The sequence below is a fragment of the Leucopleurus acutus genome (assembly GCF_964270905.1).
Source record: "Leucopleurus acutus genome assembly, chromosome: 14".
Lineage (NCBI taxonomy): Eukaryota > Metazoa > Chordata > Mammalia > Artiodactyla > Delphinidae > Leucopleurus > Leucopleurus acutus.
In genome coordinates this window covers 69,337,108-69,364,851 of record NC_139156.1, presented here as the reverse complement: position 1 = coordinate 69,364,851, position 27,744 = coordinate 69,337,108, and the positions used below count along the sequence as shown (strand labels likewise).

The 27,744-nt window shown below is 35.2% G+C and overlaps 1 protein-coding gene across 5 annotated transcripts in view; it reads right to left on the bottom strand.

Moving 5' to 3' along the window:
* Positions 1-27,744, bottom strand: part of JMJD1C (jumonji domain containing 1C) — a 309,407-nt gene that overhangs the window by 45,653 nt on the left and 236,010 nt on the right. For 3 of the 5 annotated variants that reach the window (XM_082854703.1, XM_082854704.1, XM_082854700.1), the window contains exons 3-4: positions 26,857-26,970; positions 707-812 (exon numbers count right to left, since the gene is read on the bottom strand). In XM_082854703.1, coding sequence (XP_082710829.1) covers positions 707-713 — 7 coding nt within the window. In that variant the 5' untranslated portion in view covers positions 714-812; positions 26,857-26,970. Of the gene's footprint in view, positions 1-706; positions 813-1,439; positions 1,644-26,856; positions 26,971-27,744 lie in introns of all 5 variants that reach the window. The other 2 variants (XM_082854702.1, XM_082854701.1) reach the window with 1 other exon arrangement.

Below are 27,744 nucleotides of genomic sequence, written 5' to 3'. Positions count from 1 at the left end.
GCTTAAATTAAATGGCATGGAAGTTGAGGTTCAGATAAACATGGGAATTCAACAAAATTCCTTTTAGAAACATTCAAACAAATATCGATACTCCATGTATCCATGTCATATTGTTGCGGTTTCAGTTCAATTTCACAAGAAGCTTACATTTTCAATATATGATTTTACTGACAGGAAAAGAAATCACTAAGAATCATAAAATCTCACTGGTTTGAAGACAAACCTATAACTTACTAAAAAAAAAGGAAACAAAACTAAGACTAGTATTGTGGTCATTGCTGAGGAAGGCAAAGTGAAATAGGCCACTTTTATCAGATACCAACAGCATTCTTCAAAGGAAATCAACTGTGGCTTTGGGCAACCCTCCACAGCAAACAATGCTTCCTTCTCCAGGAAGGACACACCTAAAGCATTCTGCAGTATGGAAATTTTCCTATTAACAAAACACCTGTGTGGTTATAATTTCATTTCAGGCATTCAGCTCAAATTAGTGGTGAAATTAGCTCAATAACTGGTGAAGTTACCAATTTCCTATTGAAATTTTTCTGATTTTGCTATTATTTTCCCTGGCCTGTATATAACTCAAAATATTAGACTGGGTCTTCTATTTGTATTGCATATAACTGAACAACCAAAATCAAACATGAGAAATTGCCCAGTTCCCAAAAAATATACATATATTAATGCATAACTTCAAAACAGTTACCTTGCATAAAAATCTCCTGAACCTTTTGTTCCTTTACCCAGACTTTCACTTCTTCCTGAAGTTGCGGGTTGTCCCTGAGAACTGGGTTTAGGCTGTCTATGTCGTCCTAGAATTATAGATTAAAAGAAAGGTCCATGTTACACTGTCCTAACATTAATGTTACCATCATTCCCTCCTGAACGTTCTAAGGACTGAAGAAAATTCCTTGATCTAAATGTATACAAAAACGCAAATTCATAAGTTATAGTTCATTAGCAGTAACATAACAACGGAGCCTAAGAAATTAATCCATGATAAGACAAAAATGCCTTAAGACAAAATTTGAAATTTACTCATTTCAAACCGTTTTGTTTGAACTGTTTGTTTTCTAACTGCAAGCCTTATACAAGTTTTCCTACTGCAAGCCTTATACAAATCACCTTTTAAAGGGTTTCACTGTTAGAAGCAATATACAAACCAAATAGCTTCAGGTCATCTAAGGTTGGTAGCAAACAAATCAAGTTGAATATTTTAGTGACAATATATATATACATAGATGAGTTACCCTCTCCCCATAATACCTAAAACATTAGTTTTAAACTACAAGTCATTATCCACTGTCTTTTGATTTAAATTGATTTGATTTAAATGTCATCAAATTCAGTTCTACTCAAACTCATCTGACCAGTAACTTCACTGCTAAAAGTTTTATTTTTTCAAGCCAGTGTCAAAGCATCCAGGCAATTTAAATTACATTATTGATGGTATTATCCTCATAACAGGGTGGATCTAGACAGAGAAACAACCGGTTCTCTCTCCTTGGAGATGTGAATCACACAGTCACATGGTTTCCCACAATCTGCTGGTCCCCCGCTGGACTCTCTGACATTCTGTTCTCTCTCAAAGCACCTCTGCTGCTCCTGCATTTGAGATCAGCGGCAGGAGCCCTAGAGTAGAGCTGGGAAGAACAACAAAGCAGCACTGTCAATTTGGCGGCCCTTTTAAAAGTGGACTAGCAGATCATGGAAACCAGTGAACAGAAAGGAGCTACATGAAGCGGATTTTATCTGGTGAATAAAAATAATTTGGCAATACAGAAAAGCCAGAAAGTGGCTGAAGAGTACAAAGAATCCCTAAACCAAGCAGGTCATACTTCATTCTTTTCTAAAGTTTATCCAAGAAAAGCACTTTCCTTCTCATCTTATCACTGCTTTAAGGAACTACTCTGTATTCTTGGAATAATATTGCAGTAAACACTCTGATATTTTGTTTATACTTAGTGAACACCAACAAACAGAAGTAAAGGCCTTTAAACTTATCAACTATGTTCTCCTTGGAAAATACAAAGAAATGCTGCTTCATAGTAGAAGGAAATACTAGAGTGGAAAAGTGTTATACAAAAAGTAGTTAAAAGCAGTTAAAATCTGTCATTTTGTCTTCCTTTTCGTAAAGAAACTTCCTAGCAATCCCTTTTCTCCACTCCACTTTAATGCACACTTAGTTAATCTCATTATTTGAGTAACAGAAAATACATGGTCAGACTCTAACCCTCTTGATGCACATCAGGTGACAGTCTAGTCCATGACAGACAAAACACAGGAAACTTTCTATTTCCCAAGGAAAACCATTACCATTTCCAGACAGTTCTGACAGATGCCAAGTTCTTTTAAAATCTTTCTCACTTTAACTTCCATACACAGGTCCAAGCTTAACTCCTTGGAGTCAAACAGAAGCCTAATCACTTTCTTACCTGACAGTCCTTCAAACATTTGAATTCTGGTTTTATGTTTCCACAACCTGAGTCTTCTCTAGTCTCAACACCCACCTTTCTCACAGTTGTTCTTCTTACTCTTATTCTAGACATTTAACTGGCTCGAAGAAGATGGGTACTTGTCTAGAAAACTACAATCTACAATCACAGGGGTGTCACAAGCTGACTTATATCAAGTTTACTATAGTGTATTGCTCCCAAGCCTTTATATTCGGGGTGGGCGTGGGGAGGAGTAAAAGCAGCACTGCCAATACGTTGTAGACAAGTACAGGTATGATTTATAAAACCAGTTCCCTGTGTTGAAATTTTATAACTAAAGCTACTGAGATGTAAAATTTGCTCAACATTTCTATTTTATTTATTCAACAGGTTAAAATAATGAGCTACATTTCCAAGATCATTAGACAACAAGTATCTTCTCACCAATGACCCGCTCATTTCTAGGGAAAAAAAGCATACCATTAAAAGCTGATAATATCAGTCTACTCACTGAAATAACCTTACGTAAGTTAAAATTTCTATGTATCAATTTCCTCTCTATAAAGCAGGGTTAATAATATCTCTTTTCATATTAATAAGTACGTTTTTATAATACGATTTTTAAAATTTTACAGAAACTAGTCTTCTTAACACATTCAATTCTAAATTAACCATGGTACTGAATGACATGCATTACACGAAATTAATTAAAACCCATGAAAATCACCCCAATACAATGCCTGATTATGATAATCATATTGTTGCTGAAGCCTTCCTCTACACATAGTGCTTTGTAAGTTAGAGGTATTTCTGTTGAGTTGTGGTCATCGTTCCCATTTTAAAGAGGCTCACAAAAGGCTAAACGATCAAATCCTGTAAGAGTTGTTAGCAGGTAGCCAAATGAGGTTTTTCCCCCTATTTATTTACCTGAATAATGTTGTGATAGTGTAAAAACTCAGATACAAAGCTATAAGGCAGACTCACAGAGAAGAGCATCTGTTAATTAAAAACTAGTTACGAATGCTTACTATCTTTCACAGAATGCAACTAACAAACAAACTATGCCTTGAGCTTGTATGAGATTAAAAACAATTTACCTGCACCGTACTTTTCATTAACTGTAGTATAATCCCCCCCAATTTCGTACTGTGTAATTAAAATTATATGTATTCATTAATCCCCCCCCCCCAAATCACCCATGTAGTGAAGGAATAAGCACTCTCTGTGAATCTTCTCTTCTCCATAAACTCCATCCAATTTATTAATTACACTGCTAGTTATAACCTCCAGCAAATGACTAATGGGGAAAAAAATCAGTTCAGCAAGATCTGTTGTACGAGAAACATAGAAAACATGCAAACGTGCTAAACAATGCCTTAAGTGAAGTTCTGGACTATATTTATTGTTCACTTGTGTGCTGTGCTTTTTCTCCTTTCACAAAGACAAAGATTAGCTTTAATTGAACATTAGTGGAACCTTAATGTAAAGAATAATAAAGAAAACTAGCTAACATGATTGTGCGTTTACTATGACAGATATCACATTGGGTGCTTTCTGTACTATCAATTTTTGTAAAGCTCAGATTATCATACCCCTTTTACATGCTATACACAGAGAGGTCCATGGTTAAAGTCAGGATGTGATGGAGAGACCTAGCATTTGAATCTAGTTCTGCGACTCTAAAGCTCAGTCTCTTTTCATCTATTCTCTGCTTCTCTTGAAGCACAATGAAGAGGCATAAATAATAGACTATTTACTGTCACTGCCTTTCAAAATTTGACACATTTCTTTACGTTATATGGACGAGGTAAAAGGTAACATTATCTTAAGTCAGAATGGGTCAAAAGACATTAACATTAGGTGGAAGTTATTGTTCTACAACCTCACATTGGCTATGTGAAATTTCGCATATCAAAATAGTCTAACACTCATCAAACAGAAAAGAGGATGTTAAACTCATGCATAATCAGAAAGCATAGAAGAGAAGACAAATCACTTTGGCAACATGACTTAGTCATGACCTACAAATTCCCAAATGCTGTGTTTCTAGGTTAAACACCACCCTGAATTAAAAACTGATCATCGGAGATGATCAAAATACAGACTTTTTCTCGTATGTACAGAAGAATATGATGAAATCAAAAAGCAGCATTCCTCAAAATATCAATATAAAAGTTAAAATCAGGTTGGAATCTGTACTGTGACAGTAAGATTACTGTACTAACCTAATTTTCAAGCAATTCTCTACTTCATCCCAGTTCAAAGGGAAACAGTAACAAGTACAATAACATAAAAAATAAGATCTTAGTACTAAAATATTCAGATATTCCTGACTAGGTTTAATAAATAGCAATATTATTACAGTGCTCAAAGTATACGTAACACATTTTCTAAGATAATAAAGAACAATCTGCCTTACCATAATCAAGTGCTCCTTACTATTTCAACACATATTTTCTTTGTTACACATCCTCCGGATTTAAATACTGACTGAAGAGCCAGCAGAGGCATGAAATACGTAATAATATACTAGTTGTTAGTTTCTATCAAGATGACTGAGTTGACTGGCTTAATAATTTTAAGGGATTTGCTCTAAAGTCTTAACTGATGACTTTTAGGATACAAGAAATATAAAACTGGAGCAGTTTCTCTCCCTTTGGACAATATCTGATGGAGAATGACCTAATGCCTGCTTTCAAACTGATACTAAGTATGTCTTAGAATTTTCTTCCTCCTGCAATAAAGCCCTTGACCTCTGTGGTGACCATTTAAATGCAATTATATTACATAAATTCCCCTATAAAAATCACAGTTGATTTTATTTTTATAAGAGCTATCATAAAAGAAACTATCTGTATCTTGAATTGTCAGGTTGGGTGACTGAACATGCTTTGCCACACCACTCTGGCACAGTCATAATTTAAATTCATGCTTCAGCAAAACTACAAACGACTGCCTGTCCTTTAAATCCCTGGGGTTGCTAGCCAACAGTGAAAAACATGAATGTTACGTCCATATAGGTCAAGAGTGACGCCAATTGCTATTATGCCAATTCTTGTATAACTTATTAAAGAACCCACTTTGTTAATAAGGCTTTACTAAGATAGGAAACTTATTAAGTCTGAGAGTTACCACAGAGGTCTTCAAAAAGCACAGTTGTCTAAACCATCTGCAGTTTAATTAAATGCAACTACCACTGAGGGTTTCCATATATTTTCAAGATTTAAAGCAAGAGTTGGCAAACTGTTCCTCTAAAAGGCCGAAGAGTAAAAACACTAGGCTTTGCAGGTCATAACATCTCTCTCACAACAGCTCAACTCTGCTACTGTAGTTGCCAAAAGCAGCCAAACAATACCATAAAAAATATATAAATGAATGGGCATGGCTGTGTTCCAATAAAGTTTGTTTATCGGCATTATCTGAAATCTGAATTTCACAGATTGTTCAGGTGTCATGACATTATTCTTCTTTTGAGTTTTTTTCAACTGTTTAAAAATGTAAAAGGCCTTATAAAAAATGGGAGGCTGGTTTGATTTGGCCTGTGGTCACTGCCTACCCATGATTTGAAAGAACAAATAAAATACTATTACAAAGCAAGATCAAAAACTTCTAATCAATGCAATGCAATTCATTGGCAAATTGCAAACTTTATTTCCATAAATGGCTGCATATTCATAAGCATAGGAAAATATACCAATTACCAAATCCTTTTCATTATTAGAGAAAAAATATTTTAAGATAAATCACTTTTTAAGGCTTTCACAGGCTTTCATTTTTTAAGGCTTTTCATCAGTTTCCCTGATACATTCCTGTACCATGTTTAGCTCTCCAAATATAATGACGACTTGATTTTAGTGTAGAAAAATTACCCACTTTGAAAGATAAGATTTACTCCTTTGGGTCAATGAGAATTATACTCATATACAGAGGTTGGTACTATCCACTTCTCTGGACTCCACAGTAGGGTAAAAATAGGAACATGCATTAAAAAAGAAGAAATTTTCTAAAGACAATGTTCCAACATTAATCCTATGGTTCTTATATCTGAAGTTAAGACTGAAAACTGAGTGTTTTCTCCATGATAAGGTAATTTAACATAATCTCATTTATACTATCTCCTAAGGAAAACAGATATTCATTTAAAAAGCAAACAAACAAAACAAACAAACAAAAACCGGGGGGAGGGGAGGATCCAAACAGGGAGACAAATACAGAGTAATTTGCTTCTCTTTGCTTCTCTACTTCCTCCAAGGGCTGACCTTGTGACACTCTGAAAAAGAAACCAATTAGGGTTGAAGAGGAAGAAAACGCACAACCACATCCTGCCACAAAATTGTCTCCAAATATTACTGGGAGAAATGATCAATATATTTCAAATATTTTATCTGATATTCTCTATTACATAAGATTAATGCTATGTTGTCTCTAAATGTTCCTAACATAATTCTAAATTTGTACTGTCAATTTTGGTGACTTGATTCTTCACAACACATTATATGATAAAACCTAAAAATTTCCAGATTTCTCATTATTGCTAAAATTTTAAGTTTTAGATAGAATTTTAAATTATTATAATTTATTTAGGATCTGATTCCCTGTATATAAACCAAACATCAATATTTTAGAGTCAAGAGTACTGGACACTTTTATACTTATCCACACTAAACTAAAACTCTGGAGGGAAAAAAAAAGCTCTGTCTCACCGTTCTTCAAGAACCACCAAATTTAAATGTATTCCAGTTTTTCTGTTAAACAGATTGGAAAAGTTAAAAAATTTATGACATCATTCATGGGAGAGGAAAAAACCTTTTCTGAAAGTCAGTTTGACTATACATCCTATTCTTTTAAACAATGAATGTTTCTGCAACTCATTTTAGCTCACAAGAACTTGTAGAAAATAGGTGAATGATATCAGTGTAACACAGTAGTACTGTTGGTTCATATACCATTTATTTATTTATTTTTGCACTACCTAGTATGAGCAGCTGAATACTAAGTATAAAAATAAAGCTGAGGGCTTCCCTGGTGGCGCAGTGGTTGAGAGTCTGCCTGCTGATGCAGGGGACACGGGTTCGTGCCCCGGTCCGGGAAGATCCCACATGCCACGGAGTGGCTGGGCCCGTGAGCCATGGCCGCTGAGCCTGCACATCCGGAGCCTGTGCTCCGCAACGGGAGAGGCCACAACAGTGAGAGGCCCGCGTACCGCAAAAAAAAATAAATAAATTAAATACATAAATAAATAAAGCTGAACAAAGCACTAGACATGATAGCCATCCATTCCACTTAATTCTTTGTTTAATGTAACTGCATGCTGACTTAGAAGTTCATATTGATTAGACTGCCCCAATTTTCTTTTATTTTGCTTTTGACTCCATAATCCAGCAATCTCAATCCTTCCTTACATATTCTTAATATCAAGCAAATGTCCCCCTTTCTCTCCCCCTTTCTATATTTGCCTAACTTTATTAGAAATGTCTTTTTAAAGTCTACTATTTTTATAGGATTATTACTGTTCGTAGCAGTACTCTCATTAAAATTTTGCATAAGCTTTGAACAATCTACTCCAAAGCTATTTTTCTCAAAATCTTTTTCATTGTACATTAGGTTTTTCATAGTTTTAATATCTTAAAATACATACTCTTCTACCCAACACTGAACTTTTGACTAATCTAAACAAATAAATGAATAACAAAACAAATTAATGCATATACAAGAAAGGTCTCTCTGTTTTAAAATAGAAAAGTTTTTTAGTTGATCATATACTCACACAATAGACTACAACAGTCAGTAAAATGATTATGTAAGCACAAACTTAGTGACACAGAAAGAAGCTAATGACATAGAAACAAAAAAGATTAATTTTAAAACTTCTCCACATATGTAATTTTTAAAGACAAACATATTACAATTTTGTACATAATTAAAAGCAATAGATAAGTAAGTCCTGCGTATATATAATTTCATAATTCCTCGTTGATTTTGGTTAATTCAGATGAGTGGTATCCTCCCGTTTCAACACAGCTTAAATATATCCTAAATTGACTGCATATGATTAATGAAACGAATCTATTTTCAGCCTTTAAAAAGTATCCATTTAATAAGCATATTTACTTGACAGTGTAAACAATAAAAAAACTTAAAACTTTAATTGACAGAAGAGGTTAACACTTCACAAATGTTAACCTCATCTAATCCTAACAAACCCTTTGCTAGTCTGATATTATTCTCTCCATATTATAGATGAAGAAACATTCAAAGATTAAGTAATTTGACCCCAAATCACATGGCTGGAAGGTAAATTAGCAAGTGTCTGCATAATGTCAAAGCCCTTCCCACAAAACCTTTTTCCAACCCATGCACTGGCAGAATTAAAAATCTGAATACTCTCTACTGGGTTTTCAATATTTTACTTATGATATTAGTGACATGACCACAGAAAGTGAAAGGAAACCCAATTAACCAAATTATTTTATTGTTAAATATGGAAAATGATATTTGCTAAGATAAAGTCAGTTCACAGGAATATAGTATTCCAAAATTTGGAAAGGATATCATAAACGACAAAAACTCTATAATTTATCAGATATAAGTAACTTATCAGATCTCAGATGGGATTTTGGAATGGGATATACTATATTAATATAAACATCCTATTACATCAATTCATAAGAAAGCGACTACTTATGTTGCATTGTTTTTATTTGTTCAGTTATACCAAGGTTAAAGAAAAAGCTAACTAGATTACTTTTACTATATTAATTAAAAACAACAACCATTTGGGTTTCTCTGCTAATCTCCCAACTGAATGAAACTGACCTTTTAAAAATATTCTCCTGAATACACTTTATGCAGACTTGTAATATTTCTGCATTTTAAACTACAACTCGCTAAGTGTCCTTGCCTGTCAGAATTACCACAGAGCAAAAATCAGAACAACAATTAAGTAAAACTTTTAAAACCACTTGAAGGGAAATGTGTTTCCTTCTAAAGCCACATGTTAATATTCTTCGTGGTATCTTTAATAATAGTTTTGAACTTTTCATGGCAGTTCAAAAGTCTGGAAGGCAATTTTTCTTTCAAGCTATTTAAAAGCATGGTTTTTACACAGTTGAGTCATCATGAGTTCAACCTATTGAGTCACCTGCTTACAGCATCTGCCAACCACAATTTACTAACTGCAGTTTCCTCAAACTTACAAACTGAACAAACTCAGGAAGGCCTGGGATCTGTTAATGTTTTCCAAAGGAGCAACTGAAAATATTCTTTCAGAACAGCCGAAGTTTAAGAAAATAAAACAACAAAAAAGCAACTTCCTTGCTCTTGATGAGCCCTCCACCTATGGCAGTCTCACCCTACCTTGTGAAGAGGGAGAGAAGGAGCTCAACCTAAGAAGGAAATAAAATTATATGCTTGCATAATATTTTTTGGAAAGTAATCTACTAAAAGTAATCCCTAATCAACGACTATTCTGATCATAGAGTGAACATTTATTTTTAAAATATAAAATGCAAGGGATATAATCTCAAAATTAATACCATGCCATACACGTTCTGGGGCTGATTTTCACTATTTTCACTATTTCCAATATACTGCTATGGAAATGATACACCTATAAACTTGAGAACTATTATACCATACTTCTCTTTTCTCAGAAAGAATGAATACAATCTAGTCCAAGTTGAAATAATCAACAAATCCTGTAACTTGACAGACTTGGATCTTCCAAGTGACTTAGTCTTTTATCATATGACCCCAAGTAAAGTATCTGTTCCTCTCATTGAGTCTAGAGCAAATGCAAATACATGACAAATGTGTTAAGTTATTCAGAGAAAAGGAGGGAGTTAAAACTACAACTCAAAAGTATCAAAATACAAGAACATCTTAATTACCTAGGGCTGTTAAGGAAGATAGTATGCATAATGTACTTTACCAAGATTTCCAATCACTGCTTTGCTATTCCTAAAAGGGTAAGTTTAACTTACTTAGAAAATCTAATTAGAAAAAAAGAGAACATATACTGAGACATGCCAAATGCTTATTACAGTTTATATCCAAAGGAGAGCAAGTTTTTAAAATAACTTACAGAAATAAGAAAATTTATCAAAATCCTACTAATTCTGAAAATATTTCTAGAGTTCTTTCATTAAATAACGTATTAAACACAATTGTAGCTTTTTGTCAATACTCACAGATATCATTATTGATTACTATGTTATGATATAGTCATAATTATCGATTGATATAAAGGATTATTGCCTCTACACCAAACTGTCCCAGAAAGACAAAATTTGAGTTGTAACTACATTTTAGTTTCTTTTGTAACCTCTTGTGCTATCAAGCTCCCAATCTACCATCATCATACTTTTTAAAATTCTGATTTTGACCTTTCATTTGCTATGGTAGAGGAAACCAGATTAGATAATTTGTTAGAGACTGTTTCAAACATAATTCCAAGTGTGGGGCTAAGGGCTCCTCCTTTGAGTTAAACATATTAGAAATATATTTCATTCAACAAGATTTTTGAATACCAAGTATAAAATTACTATGCTAGGAGACTGGAAATACATATAAGAGTTTCTGCCCTTGAGGATCTTGTAGCCTGTAGGAACGGGGACTAATACACAAATCACTGCAATACAGATTATATAGAGTTTTACATATAATACAGCGGTGAGAAAAAGAAGGTGGGGAAAGATAATCTAGTTAGGTGTATCAGGAAAGGATCACAGAAAAGGATATCTGAGTTGGGACTTGAGGAAAGCATGGATGGGTACCTAGATTCTTGAGTTGAAACTTCAAAACTGCAAGGGCACCTACCAGGCTATGGTAGAGCAGAAAAGAAGGGCTTTTAAGACAGGGTGAAATACATGTGCAGACATACATAGACGTAGATATATGAAACAGTATGGCCTGTGTGGAGAACTCTAAGTACAATGACATAGATTGAATGAGGACAAGGGACTGGGTGAGCAGAGAGACCCTACTTGGAGAGCTCTCTAATAGTCTAGCCAAACGAGGATGGAAGCCTTACAACAGAGATGAGGAGGAGGGGACGGACATATGCAATGTTAAGCTATTTTTGGAGGTCAACAAGGGCAAGAGAGGAACCTAAAACACTCCCGGCTGTTGATCTGAGTAACAAAACGGGGTAGATACAGTTACACCATTAGCCAGGATACAGAATGATTAGGAAGAAAGACAAGGTTTGAGTTAACACAGTCGGCAGTAGAAAATATGGGTTTCACCTTCTCAATGACATCCACAGGGACCACAATACTCTAGCCTGCCTCTCCCTTCTCCATGCCTAATTGCTCTTACTCTGCTTTACTTTTCCTTTTGGCCTAGCAGTAATTAAACCATCTATCATACTGTACCACTTAATTATTACTATATTTATTATCTACTGTGCCTCTTCTAGAATTTAAGCTCCAAGGGGACACGAATTTTTGTCTAAACAATGCCAGGCATATAGAAGATGCTAAATAAAGATGTTAAATGAATGACAGTGTAGCAAGGAAGTCTGGACTAGAGTTACAGATTCAGAAGACAGGGTTTTTAAATGATAGTGAAAGCAACTGGAAATATGACACTGCTTAGGATGAGTAGTGAAAAGAGAAGACATCAAAAAGGAAGACTGTGGAAAACCACCCACCATTAAATCTGCAGAAACCTTTTCAGGGAAACCTGAAAAGAGATGTCACAGAAGCAGTTAAGAATAAAAGAATATCCAAGACAGTGATCCTCAGTGTTAAATGCAACGGTCCAGTAGGATAGGAATGGGGACTGGAATAATATGTTTGATATTTAAGAGATTATTAGTGATCTTAACAACACTAACATTAGTTTTGTGGGAGTGGAACTGAATTTTTAAATTTACTTTTGCTTGGGACTACCCTGCCAGTCTAATGGCGAAGACCCCACGCTCCCAATGCAGGGACGACTGGGGCGGGGGGTGGGGTGGGGTGGGGGTGGGGAGGAGGGGGAGGGGAGGGGGGAGAGAGGGGGAGGGGGGAGAGAGGGGGAGGGAGGGAAAGAGGGAGAGGAATAAATGAATGAATTAATTAATTAATTTACTTTTGCTTAATTTAAATTTAAATAGCCACATATGACTAGTGGCCACCAATAATGGGCAGCACATTTTCATGGGGTAAAAGTGGAGAAAATAAATAGGACTATTCCAAGATAAGAAATTAAAAGGTAGATGTGACAGTAAGACAAAATCATAAGAGAGTTAAGGTGGTGGTTAAGAATGACTGAAATAATGTATCACAGGAGAGATATCTTGGCTGGAAATAAAATGAAGAGAAAAGTAGCAGAATGTAGGAAATTCACCAATTATGTGACCACTGCCAATTATGTGACCACTGGTGAGGTGGTAAGGTCTGTGAATGACATCTATTTTGTGCTGAAGGTTTAAAAAACAATCACTTTGAATAGGCTTCATGAAGCTACACGTATCATGAAATGAGATTTACCCAACCAGACCTATTTATTTTCTGAACTCCTATCATATTTATTCTATTTATCACAAAAATTTTATAGGGTACAAAGTTTTTTCCTACACATTATCTCATAGACAATGGCAACACTATCATGAAACAGGCAACACATAGCTAACTTTAAAGATGAAAAAATAAAAAATTGTTAAGTGCTTATACATCTTGCTTAATATTTCAGACAGTAAGCAGCAGAGTTGGGATCTGAGTCCAAGTTGGCCTATTCTACTACCAAATTCTGATATTTTAATAGATGTAAACTTTTGCCTCCCTTCAAAGAGCCAAAATTCCCTAAGAATATAAATTTTATATATGTGTACTTACGTATATGACTAGATATCTTAAAACAGAATCTCAATAAATTTGGCAACTTATTCTTTAAACTGTTGTGTGCTGATTTTCATTCTTCTCTCTATATTTTTTCATTTGATTAATTTGTAAACTATTTTTGATTTTAATAGTATTTGCACTGATCAGACACTGTTAAGTCCTTGGAGTTTGGGGCCAAAGGCAGAGCTACCAAGCTGTGCCATCATTCAAACTGAACTCATAAAAAATTTAAGTACAAAGCTGTACTTATACCTATAATGTGGAACAAGACAGAATGGGAAAGAGATACCTTGTAGTGATCAAGATCAATAAAAACTAATTAGTAGTTCAGCCTGCTCCTTTACAGTGCTGGTAGGGAACATCATTAATTAACTACACACCCTTGGCCAGAATAGGGCATCACAATCCTTTGCAACATTAACAACATGCCAGTTAGACTCTTCCAACTGATACAAGTGTGCCTAACTGATATAACATAAATGCAATAAACTTTAAGAAAATTTCTCAACAATGGGCTTTGTTAAGCATTGGAATGAATTGTTAATATATGATGGAACTTAATTCCTTGAAAATAGGAGTGAATGTGGGAGAAACAACATAAAACCTCATCCCTCTGAGGTCCTTCAGATACTGCATTTTTGTAAGACTGTATAATGTCTTAAAGGCCTTTAAGCTTGAAGACTCTACATGAGGAGGCCTTATATATCCAGGCCTTACTCATCCACGTTATACAGAATTTACTATTTCCCCAAATGGCTACTCTATAAATGGCAGAGGGGAGAAGGGTTATTAACGGCAAACAATAACATGTCATTTCTATGTAGAGTACCTGACTTCCAGGCAAAGAACATCTAGAGAAGCAGTGAATAAATATAATTTTTAAATGCCTTATTATTTTACATACTTATAGATTTGCAATATATAGGTATCCCTATATAAGTACAAATACGATGGAAAGATATTAACCATTTAAAATTAATAACCTTTATCAAATAACTAGGTCTAAAGATCTCCAAGAATGTGAGTGATATAAGAATTTGGTCTGGAATGAGACTGAACTGGTAGAGGATTATGATTAGCCAGGACAAAAACCTCACAGTATCAAGACTCAAGAGGAGGTAGAGCTTTGTAACACTGAGAAAGGAATGATGCCTCTTCACCTTTAGGGTGCTCAGAGAATCTGGCAGGCCACTACTTGCTGACCACTTCTAAGTTGACTTGACAAGATTGCTTTGAAGGCTTCCACTTTTCTAGGTGTCTTAATTTATATTCCAATAGCTCTAAATAAAGTGGGAGGGCACTGGAACTGTGTGGTGATGTTTTTTCCCATTAACATAATAACTAGGAAGCGGTGCTAAAGGCATTTAACTGTTGGAAAGCCGGAAATGCCCACCATCCTACAATTCACTATAAAACAAAGAATCAAATAGTACCTGTGACCATTAATTTTACTTATCAATTTGGGTAGACTATGGTACCCAGTTGTTTGGTCAAACGTCAGTCTAGATGTTGCTGTGAAGGTGTTTTTCAATCAGAAGAAGACTATGAGTAAAGGAGATTACCCTCTACAGTGTGCATGGGCTTCATTCTATCAGGTGAAGGCCTTAAGAAAAAAGAATGAGGTCCTCCAAAGAGGAAAGCATTTTGCCTTCAGAGTCAACATCAACTCCTGCCAGAATTTCCACTGTGGGTGTGTCCTGTGTATTTCAGAATCCCTAGCCCCCACAAGTGCATGAGTCAATTCCTTAAAACTCCTCCCCCATCCCCTTTCTCTCTACACACATACTTGTATACACACACATACCCTATGGTTTTGTTTCCCTGGAGAATCCTAACACGGTACCCTATTGTGAAACATTATTAGCTTTCCTTATCTCTTTCCCATCTTCTAAACCCTTGCCTTCTAAGAAAAAGTAAAACCAAAAAAAGAGAAACAGGCAAATCACTGGTATTGCTACATCAGTTGATTCCACAGTACAGAACACTATAAACATACCTCTACTTTAGAACTTTTAGCACATTGCCATAATTATATTTAAATCTCTCCCCCTGGCATGAAAGAGAACCAAGTATTTTATCTGTCTTTAAATTCCCAGTAGCTAGCAAAGTAACTGGCACAAATCAGTAAATGAATGACTGTATGTTACATTTCAACAATCACTGAACTTTTTCCCTTGCATCTTAAAAACATAGCTTCTCTAAAAGGCAGGTCTACGCCTAATAATTTAATGACAGGAATTATACTCCAAACACTGACAAGTGCTTCAGAAAATGTCAACAGTTAAGCAGAACAGTATATTTTAAAGTGATTTATCTTTAGGGTTAACCATCATCTGGACAAATTATGCAGTTGTAGAAAAGTGGAAAAGACAGATACCTCAAGTAATCAAAATAGACATATACAATAAAGGAATAAAATACAGCCCAGAAATAAATTTTAGAGTAAATGGTCAACTGATTTCCAACAAGGGTGACAAGACTATTCAATGCGGAAAGGACAAATGGGGCTTGGAAACTTGGATATCCACAAACAGAAGAATTCAATTGGATTTTTACCTTATACTATCTAAAACATTAATTTAAAACGGGTCAATGACTTAAACGTAAGAATTAAAACTACAAAACTCTCGGGACATTTTTCATGATGTTGGAGTTGGTAATAATTTCTCAGATATGATACTAAAAGCATAGGCAATGAATAGCTACTATTAAGGAAATGAAAAATAACAAGTGTGCTCACAGATATAGAGAAACTGGAACCCTGTTGGTGGGAATGTAAAATGGTGCAGAGCCTGTGGAAAACTGTTTGGCTGTTCCTTAAAAAGTAAAACATAAATTTCCATATGCTCTAGCAACCCCCTTCTTAGGTATACTCCCGTAAGAAGTGAAAGGTAGGACTCAAATATTTGTACACCTTTATTCACAACAGCATTATTCACAACAGTTAAGAGGTGGAAACAACCCAAATGTCCATCAACATATGAATGGATAAACAAAATGCGACAAATACATACAATGGAATATTATTCAGCCATAAAAAGGAATGAACTGCTGACACATGCTACACAGGTGAATCTTAAAGACATACTATTAAGTGAAATAAGTCACTCACAAAAAGGACAAATATTGTAGGATTCCATTTATATTAGGTATTTAGAATAGGCAAACAAAGTATAGACCAAGAACAGAGAAGTTACCAGGGGCTGGGAAGAATAGGGTACTGGGAAATGGGGAGTTATTGTTTAATGAATGAAGAGTTTCTATTTGGGATGATGAAAAAGTTCTGAAAATGGACAGCGGTGATGGCTGTACAACACTGTGAATGTACTTAATGCCACTGAATTGTACACTTAAATGGTTAAAATGGTTTTACTGTTACCTTCTTTTAAACAAATGCCCGTTATTCCTCTACTCCAAATGGACAGTGAGGGTTGAAGTCAATCACATGGTTGACTCAACTAAAAAACTGTTAAAATGTCTCTGACTAGTCACCATTCCATCTTCACAGGAAAGGTAGGTGGGTTAGAGTTTATGTAAGTGGACCATCCAACACCCATTCTGCTTATTCACTGCATCTCATGCACTTAACCAGCCCTGCTGTCTTAGTGGCTTAGCTAATTTATATTCATCCTGAGACAATTTAGGGGGTCACCTATTCTAAGGACAGGGGCATCCTCTACTTCTCCCACAACCAGGGAAGATTCCTTATACCTCTCTGGTGTCCGCTACGTACTATCTTTTGCCTACATTTACATTTGTATTTTTCCATGTGCTTCCACCATTAGATTATAAACTCTGAGTAGTGTATTTGTATGCTTGAATACAACACAGCAGGCCCTCAAACATATGAATAAAGAGCCCCCAAACGTTATTTTATTGACTAAGGGCTAGTGCTGTTTTGCCTTTAGTCTGAAGCCCAGAAAGACTTGGATTTTAGAGACAGTCCTTTTAACAAGAGGCTAAAAGGGCTTTGTTTTAAAGTATTGCTTTTCAATTTTAACTTTGAACAAATCTTTGAGCAAAACAGAGAAAACTAGGCAGCTGAGAAAAGTGGGAGAGAGCAAAACATCTTAATCTGTTTGGATTCTTGCCTAGGGAACAAGTGAGTCTGAAAATGATGCACAGATTTGGGGTACAGCTTGATGCCAGTATTTGAAAAGTCTAGGGAGATTGTGCAGGCAATAAAATTAAGGAAAAATTTAATCTTATATTTAGAAAAGATGTCAACCCTAAGAAAAATAACAAAGTGCCAAACAAAAGAATGATGTGCAAATAAGAGATGTTTCCTGTTTGATAGCGCACAAAGGCAGGGTGGCATAGTAGAAAAAACATCTTGGAATCTAAAGTTTTTGGTTCAAGTTCTGTTTAGGCTACCACTAGCTGTGTGAACCTAGATGCCAAATCACAACTTCCCTAAACCTCGCTTTCTTTGCCTGTAAAAATTGCTATCACATATTCTCTCCCTTCCTCATATTTCTTCCTTCTTCTCTTTTCAGCCTTTCATCCTCCTACACTCCCACCCCTAGTTTACCAATTAACACAAATATTAGACTTAAAAGGTCCTGCGAAGGAGGGAGAGCTGGTGGGCGAATTGACACTGACACACAAAAGTCACGTGGAAACTAGTATTATGAGAAGCAAAACCTATGATTAAGCAGAAAAACCTGTCTGCAGAAAGAAGACTGAGGAAGGGGGTGAGAAGAAATATGTAACTTGAGTTCCTGACCTTCTAGTTCCTAACTCCATTCCAAGTAAGGTCCAGCTGTACTTTTCTGCAGTGGATGTCCATGACATTTCCTGTTGTATCTTTTTAACAGGCCCACCACCCCCTTTTAAAAATTAAATCTAGTTTACATGGGTTTCCATTTCTGCCACCTAGCCATTGTAAGTTAGACTTCTCAAAGACTTGTGTGAATTAAATAAAATTCATATATGTACCCTGAAAGCATTATATGTAATTAAGATAATAATATAATCTGTTTTCCTCATAAAGTAAACATAAGAATTAACTAAAATAATGCACTTGGAAATATTTTGGAAAATGTTGAACCTTATAAATGTAAAATATTAACAGCACACTGAGAAATAAAATTTTGACTTTGGGATTTTTAAATAAAAGGGCTGTGCTTTAGTAAGAATTCCCGGTTGGGCAAAAGGAATAAGTAAATAGTATCAACCTATTTTGATTGGCAGAAAGAAATTGGCAGAAATCTTTCTCAATGATAACTAAGTGATGGCTTAGAATCTTTGGAATCTGATGTCTACAAGCATAATTTCACATACTTTAAATTCATAACAGCAGCCACAAAAAATTAAAAAGGGACTGGCAGATTTTTCAGCATATGATCATAGCAGATTTGTGACCAGGAGAGAACTATCGCAGACTGTGACTTATAAATGTTTTTAATCTGAATATTGCAGAACAGCTCATACGTGAGCCAAATTTCAGTCAAAATAACATGTTCCTGAACTTCATGAATATATTTTCAACACACCAAGTTTTGCAACCAATTTTTACAAATGAAGAACTCCCTTTTTAATAGCAGCAGACAATACACATCGGCATACCCAATTTGTAGGACCTTAAGCACGTTTCACAACTTTTTTTGAAATTATGGCAATAAAGAATCATGCAGGCAGGGGGGAGATAACAGTATTTAAACAAGATGCAGAGCAAAATTACTGAATATTAAAACATGATGTACCAATTTAAAATTTTTAAAAAGCCTACTTAAATAAGGAAGTAACAATGATTCTGTTTTAGCTTCTGGTTCTGCTTTTCTTGTAGTCCATTCTACTTTCTAGGCTTCAGCTTGGCTCCACTACTGCAAGCTGTCACTTTTGACTAGAAATGGAATAAAGCCAAGCACTACACAATAGCAGCTTCCTGCTCTGGCCTCATCTCCTAGACCACCCCCCAGGCCAATGCCTGCCCACAGATGCTGATCCTACCAAGCCAATATTCCACCAGCAATCAGTTCACAGCTATGGCTATGATCCTGTATTTTTTATACTCTTGGCACAGTGTATATCCTACAATCTCACAGTTCTCATTTTTACTGACATTATGGCAACAAGGCACCTCTAATTTCAATCAAATGCTAATATGAAGGCAAAGTGAAATGCACACAAAAACTCATGGACTAACTGAGAACGTGCTCAACTCTGTCAAAATATAATTCAGAAACAGATACAGAAAAATACAGAATAGAAAGAAAGCTCTCAGTAGGTACTATTAATCCAAACAATCCTGTTATTCCAGTTTTGCATAATTTCGATTTGCATCTGGCACTGCCTGGCTTAATAGTTCTCTCTTTTGAGATAAACCTAGATTTAGGTTGAATGTCTTTTATCCCTGAGACTAATATCATTAGCCAGGGACTAACTTGATCAGGTTAATGTTCATCAGAAATATCTGTCTTCCCACACTGAGCAAGTTCACAGAATTATGGCTTTAAATGTTGGAAAGGAACTTCAAAGGTCATTTAGACCAACTCTTATTCAATGCTAAGAGGACTTCCAAACTGTAGTACTACATCCTCATGGCCTCCCTCCAGAGCCAAACAAAGAAAAACAATTCTGTAATTTGCTGCATAGCACTTATACTTTTTGAGATAAAAATAACTATCACAGCAAGTAGAGCTTATGCCTTTCCCCACGGGGAAAAAAGGTAAGGATGTGTTGTGGAGAGTAATCCCACAATAGGGTTCTGCATCTTTTCTAATATCATTTTCTTAAAACAGGAGTTTAAGAAGTCACTGAGGAATCTTATCTAAATATACTTTTTAAAAAGGGGGAGAGGGAAGAAGAAATACTACTACAAAGACATGTTCTGTTACACAGTGACCATGGCTTGTACCAACACCGAAAAAGTTTATCTAGCACCAGCTGCAGAAGGAATGGTGAGAGTTCCAGAGAAGACAAATAAAACAGATTGTTAAAAGAGGCGCAGATGGTGGCAGAGAAATGTCCAATGGCTGCATATGGTAAGAAGAGAAAGGAGTTTCAAATATCTACCACAAAGGTTTAAGACTCCATCTATAAAAAGGGAGATTTAGAGCATGTCTAAATAGCAGTGACCTTCTATTGAGCAGTTTCTATGTAGTAATAAGCTCATTTTAAATGTGTCATTCACTTAATCTTTCTAACTCTGAGATGAATAGTATATTAATCTTATAGATGAGGAAACCAATTATTGAGCATGCTTTAGACTTTCCCAATGTCACATAGCTAGCAAACGGCAAAGCTAGGATTTGAAACCGTATCTGCATGAATTGACTTCAAAATTCATAGCTAGGCTGATTATCTAAGACAAAAGATGCCATCAATTAGCTCCTTCTGATATAGTACAATAACCAGATGTCACTGTTATGTAGAAAATTTTGTTTTTGTTATTCTCTTGCTTCAAAGCTTCCAACGATTCATAGGGCCTACAAGATAAAAGTCACTTAGTAACTGTACTTAGCAATCCTTTTCCTCTTTTATCTGACCCCACAATACTTACTTCTCTGGTATGATGTCTATATTCAAAACCAAACTCTCTTCTCTAGCTAGACTGATATTCTACCGACCCCTAAATCTACCTCATCATTGATCACGCAATCCTTTCTGCTAAATGTCTGCCTCACTCTCCCTATCTTTCACTTCCATCTCCATTCAGAAGAATCCCATTCAAGTTTTACCCTCTTCATGATACTTCTTTATACCATTTCAATCTCTGCTGGCTTCTTTCTTTTGTATTCCTTAAGTCTTTACTATGCATTTTTGGCTCCTTAAATCAAACCTATTTCAAGGACATTTTTAAAAATCTAAGTTGTTATCACGGATTATAAACTCTTTGGAAACTAATAAGGACTATGACTTATACTTTTATTTTTTTAATTTATTTTTTTGGCCACACAGTGCGGCCTGTGGGAATCTTAGTTCCCATGCAGGATCTTAGTTCCCTGACCAGGGATTGAGCCTGTGCCCGCTGCAGTGGAAGCAGAGTCTTAACCACTGGACCACCGAGGAAGTCCCTTTATCAACTTTTTAAAACCATCAAGCACCTAAGCAGGATGCTATGAATAGGGAAACCACATAATTTAAATAACTGCTAAATGAATGAAGTCAGTTGGGATGTTTCTAACACCAGACATTTAAAAATTTCAAGGGTAAGTCAAAGGGAAGTAGAGTCTGAGCATAAAACTGCCATTTAAACACTCCTTTCTGGGGAAAAAAAAAAAAAATCAAGTGAGTTAACAGTAAGTGGAACTTCTGTTCTGAGCCCATCTCTCCCCACCTCAACTCAGGAGCAGAAGCTCTCATTCTCGAGGGTGGGGTGTGAGCACACTCCACTCCCATATCCTAATAGGAGGTGTACTTCCGTTATTTCTTACAAGTACCTATCTCTCAATACCAAGTTCAGTTATCATTACAAAACAACAAACAAAAACCCACCAATTTCTATCATAAAAATAAAACAACAGTTTTCTAGGCAGTTTCTGAAAGTCAATTTATTTTTTTCTTTTAGTAAAATTAATGAGGGAGCAGTAATTTGAAAGAAAGAAATCTGAGAGAAAGAACAAATCTGAGAGTAATTCTGGGACAGAAACATTTACCTAACTACATAAATCCTGTACCAGGTCAAATTCTCATTTCCTCTACAGGAATGTTAGTTTAAAAATGCTCTAAAGTGATATATCTATACTACAAATTGAAACGAGAGTAAAGAAAAGGGCAAAAAAGTTGTCTTTTCTCTACCCACCACAGCAATACTAACAATGAAGTTCTGTTTACCTCCTCTCTAAACTATTAGCAATATCGACATAGTTCTCTGGGGAATAAATCTGCTTATAAGCCAAATTATTACCAACAAGATTTTCAAACTTTTCAGTGGCTCACTTATGTCAAATACTTCACTCAACAAAATATAACATTGAGCAGGTAACAACCAAACAACTAGTTGATTGTTCATCTAGGCTGACTGAAGGCTAAATTTCACCTCACTCAAACTCATCTCATCCTGGTAGTGAAGCAATTCCAAATACCAAAAATTTAGAAGGAAAAACATATATGTCTCTGCTACACTCCACTCCTTAAACTATTTTTAGTAAACCAGATGTGCTGAGCAACAACTAACTTAGGGATATTCTCAAACTGCAGACAATAAATTTATGTAATCAATGATGGAATGTGGTTCAAAATAGACTCCAACTGAAAAAACAACTTTCTCACTGAAGGAGCATATAGCAATGATAAACAGACCCAACACAGTTCAGACACTTGCATTAAATAATATAAGACTCTTCTCTGTTCAAGTCCTTAATCAATCTTTAGTCTAGGAACTAAGAAAATACTCAGGTTTGCTCCACGCATTCCCTTCAACCAGCAATTCACAGCACAATAGTACTATATCAAGGACTTAGTAAAGTAGTTCAATGTCTGTATTTTGCAATGATAGAAACTGAAGTATTAGTAGTCTTATCTCTGAACTTTTAGCACATTATAATGACCAAGAACTTCAAATAGGTTCATTCCTTCAGGTCTAGGATGATTCTACCTTATTGTAGGGAAAATACCTGTTTACTATTGCGTTGGCCAAAAAGTTCGTTTGGGTTTTCCGTAAGAAAACAGAAAAACCCAAACTTTTTGGCCAACCCAAAACAGTGAATTTTAATATACAATAAGATAGACACTGGGTATAATTTTAAGCCAGCACATTCTGCTTCAAACCTTTAATGGTTTTCAACTAGTGCCCTTTGTATTATTCCTTTATTACATTTAAAAGCAAAAAGGATTGTGATCCCTAGAAAACAGTGGACTAACAAGCCAGACCAACCCAGATTAATTGATATGAGTCATGTACGATTTTCAGGTAAGAAATAATCTCTTCTACATCTTCTATGAGGCAACCAACCTGAAAACTGCAGGTGTGTGCATGGCCAGAAGCCAAAATCCAGGACAAGATGATTTCAAAATCATGCTAAAAGTTCAATGTTCATATTTCATTATCAAACTTTTTTACATGAACTTGATCAAAACTTCAAATTTTAGTGGAAAGTTTTTTAAAACTTCTGTACTCATCCTCCAAAGTAAAGCAACCATACCACAGAAATCATAGTAATTAAAAAAGAAAAACGAAAACTATAAAAAGCATCTTTAAGAACAAATAATTTGTTTTTTCCTCCTCCTTCCCAGCCAGCTGAGAGACATAGAATCTGAAGAGCTCCCTCCTACTTCCTCTCTTTTTCCCTTCCCCCTTTACTTCAAAGAAAGTTAATTGCAGCCAGGCATGATCAGGAAATCTGAAAGGAGGAAGCAGAAACTCATTTGTGTGCAAAAGGAAGGAAAAACAGAATTAACAATACCATGGTACGCTGCATCAGCAATGTACTAATATGCATTCATTATATTGTCTATAAAATGTTGATTTGATTTCTCTCCTCATTCAACTTGCCTTCCAAAATACTGAAAACTATAATCTATGATGGTTGCACCAGGATCCACCAACCGCACGTAACTTAAAAAAACGACCAAACCGCGACTTCCTTTGGTGGTCCAGCGATTAAGACTCCATGCTCCCAAATGCAGGTGGTCTGGGTTCGATCCCTGGTCAGGTAACTAGATCCCACATGCCACAACTAAGAGATCCCGTGAGCCGCAACTAAGACCCAGTGTAGATAGATAGATAAATAAATATTTTTAAAAAAGAACAAATCAATTAACTTAATACATGCCATCTGATACTCAATACACTGAAGTCATTCAGAGAGATAAGTGCAAACCAGTGACCTAAAAGGGAAAGGATCTGTATTAATTCTGAGTCATGTGTTTCCTAACCATTACCTTACAATATATGTTATTGTGACATATTAAAAAATAGGGGGCTTCCCTGGTGGCGCAGTGGTTGAGAGTCCGCCTGCCGATGCAGGGGACACGGGTTTGTGCCCCGGTCCGCGAAGATCCCACATGCCGCGGAGCGGCTGGGCCTGTGAGCCATGGCCGCTGAGCCTGCGCGTCCGGAGCCTGTGCTCCACAACGGGAGAGGGCCACAACAGTGAGAGGCCCGCATACCAAAAAAAAAAAAAAAAAAAAATAGGGCTGCACCACTATAAAGGTAACTAAAGGGAGCGTACTACTACAGAATAAAATGCTGAGCACTCAAGGAGAAAGATGGTGAATGGGAATTCCCAGTATAAAACTATTTAAACAGATTCACAATGAAGCATCACTTGTGGGAATTTTTCAAACAAAACTTAGGTGTACTCTATACAGAAAGGCCATTTCCAAAGAAGACTTTCTTCCCCATCCCACATAAGAAGTCTACAAAGGACAATTAACACCCAGATTCAGAAGAAACTGCCTCATGAAATTTAAAGAAATGAGAAAAAACAGGGAGACCATTTTAAAAACTTGTTCAATTCTCCCCAAACGCCCTTCGACTTACATATGGTTACCCTAAGGTTAAGATTTATCAAGGCACTATTTACAAAATCTATGCCAGGAACAGCTGCCATGTTTAACATGCCAAGGAATTTAATGTACTGTTTGGACAACTGGTTAGAGAAAAGCATTGTGGGATAAAGCCACTCTAATTACATGAACTCTAAAAGTATTTTCTTTATGTAGAGTATGTCTATATTTTATAAATTCATTTAAATAAATAACTTTGAAAACCTAGACTAAGCCATCTTCAGTCTCTGGAGTAAATTTTCATTCAAAAAATTACAGTAGCTGTCAATAATTTACATACTGGAGAAACTTTTTATATTTTTAACCTGGTTAAAAAACATTAAATATAAAAATTAAAATGTATACAAAAAAGCTTTACTGTATACCATTTATTACTTCTAAAACTCTTAAGAAACACTAAAATTAAGGTATGCTGGATCCTAAACCAAGTGCTGTTAGTGTAATTCCTTCTGATCTCTTACAACTGAGAATTCACATTACTTGTGAAGCTCAAATGGTTAAAATGTCAAGTGAATCACATCACCTTTGGAAGATCATATCCTTCTAGGCCAGAAGTCAACTTACCTATACTAGCAGGGAAAATATAAATAGCTAACAAAGACAATCATACACATCACCAAGTCAAATAAGACTTTAGCTCTTAAGCCTTTATTTCTAATTCTTTCAATCACTATAATTTTAATAAACATGTTGTAGAAGTTTTAGGCCACCTGGCAAGAGTTTATTTTTAAAAGTAATTTCTACATAATGATTTCAGTTCTCTAAATCAAATCCAAGCTTCTACGGTGCTAATCAGCAGCCACAGAATTAAAATACTGAGGCAGAAGGTTCCTTTGATTTTTACCTATACTCACCTAGGCTAATTCCCACTAAAAGACTGTTAGAAATGAGACAAATAAGGCTATAGCAAGCTAAATGGCATTTACAACCAAAACCAAAACAAAATAAAACCCGAGGGAAAAGCTCTAACACCTCCAATATTAAACTGGAACTGCTATGAATTTTTAGCTGTAAATACTGCAAACAAAGAGCAAAAGGTAACAGTACAAAAATGGGGCCATTTAATGAACGGTGAAAAATAATGTGAAAAGACAAAAACATACCCATGTAGACTTCAAAGTAAGAAATAACATTTAATCGAGAGAACTATCATCTACTTTTGGTAGATCTAATAAAAGCGGCACATCACTACTAATTCCCTAAGTATTATAACTTCACACACAGCAAACCACTGCTCATTAACTCAAGCTCTTGTTCTTTCCATGGAAACAATGCCTCTATATTTTACTTTTGAAAAACAGTAACTATTCTGAAATGAAATAGGAGTATGGACTTTCAGCTCTATTAAAAAAAGAAAGTCAAACTAGTTCACTCATACTTTCTTTCAAGGCACTTATTATATTATCTTAAACATTTAAGTAAAAAAAAAACCTATAAAATATACTGATTTAATTCAACCTAAAATCCAAATATACAAAGAAAACAAACTTCTCTGCATTTTTACTTCAATCTTAAAAAATTAACTGATAGAACTTAACTAGAGATTTTAAAAAACATTTAGCTTACTACTTTTGATATGAGTTTCTTTACATGATTTAAATCTAAAAACCTACTAGAGAATGTTTTTTCCAATTAAGTGTATTTGTATTTAAATTGCAACAACTGGGAATTAAAATTTAGAAACTGAACAATTCAATTAATGACAACCTAAAGAAAAATTACCACTTAAAAAGAAAATGAACTACTATTATGCTAAACTGATATGAATGTATATAGTAAACACTAATCTCATTTAATTACATTGATGACTCAATTCTTAACCTTTAGAGCTGGAGACAAAGATAATTTATACTAATATCTAACCAGTTATTTTCTAACAATGAACATTTTTTAGAATGGCAGGGACTTTTATTTTGCTTACTTGTGCATGCGACAGGATGCTGGCTGGCTCATAGTAAGTTCTCGGTATATATTTCTTTACTGGATAAATGAATCATTTATCCTATAATCAAAATTTATCAGATGCACTGGGTTTATTATACACCTTGATGTTAGCTAGAATTGAATATTCTAAAGAATATCTGAATATCAGCGAAGTTTAGTGAATAGTTAATTTTTTAAAGCAACCTAAAATTTCTTACCTGGTAGGGCTGAAAGGCACTATCTTCAGTTAAAAAATCCAGTTGTTTATCTACAAGGAATTCTACTGCAGTGATTGAACTGGGTATACTTTTTTCAACCAGGGGTTTGAAAGTCTGGTAAGAGAAAAAAAAAATTCTAATGGTTATTTTCTGGATTTTATCCTCAAAATGTGAAGGGGTATATATAAATACAACCTATTAAAGTCATTATCATAATGGTTTTAGGATACCAGTTGCTATCAGTTTTCATATTATAATCTAAAGTGATGCTTTTATCCATATAATAGAGTACTTTCTATTTATTTAAAAGAAATGAAGATTTTAAGAAATGATATGAAAAAATTCCAGTATAAGTCCCAGTTTATTTTAAAAGAGGGATATAATCAAATATACATGTGTATAAAAATTTCTAATATAAAAAAAGAGAAATTGCTTCTGAAAAAGTAAACTGGGTAGGAGAGCATATTACACCAACTCTTTAAAATATTTTAAGTATTATTCTTTATAAAACAGAGTAGTTACGATTTACATGTGTAATTTTTTCCCTAGCTCATTCACATCAAGAAGGATTTTAAATGATCAGGATGCATCTGGTCTTTTAACTCCACCCCGTGTACTACTCATCCCCGCCCCTGCCCCAAGCACAAATAAAAATCCAGCTGCTTCAGTAAGAGCAGCATGGGGGAAGGGTGTAGGAAAAGAAGGAGGTAAGAAGTATTACACAAAACCGACCTTTCAGTAAAGTCTCTCCAGATTTCCACTATTAAAAAACAAGACAAAACACGGGCGGGGCTGGGGAGAGTAAATCCATGGTCATTTGATTGTTTTAAAGGAGACTCAACTTTTACATAAAGAAATTTACTCGTATCTTGGGGTGGGGGTGGGGGT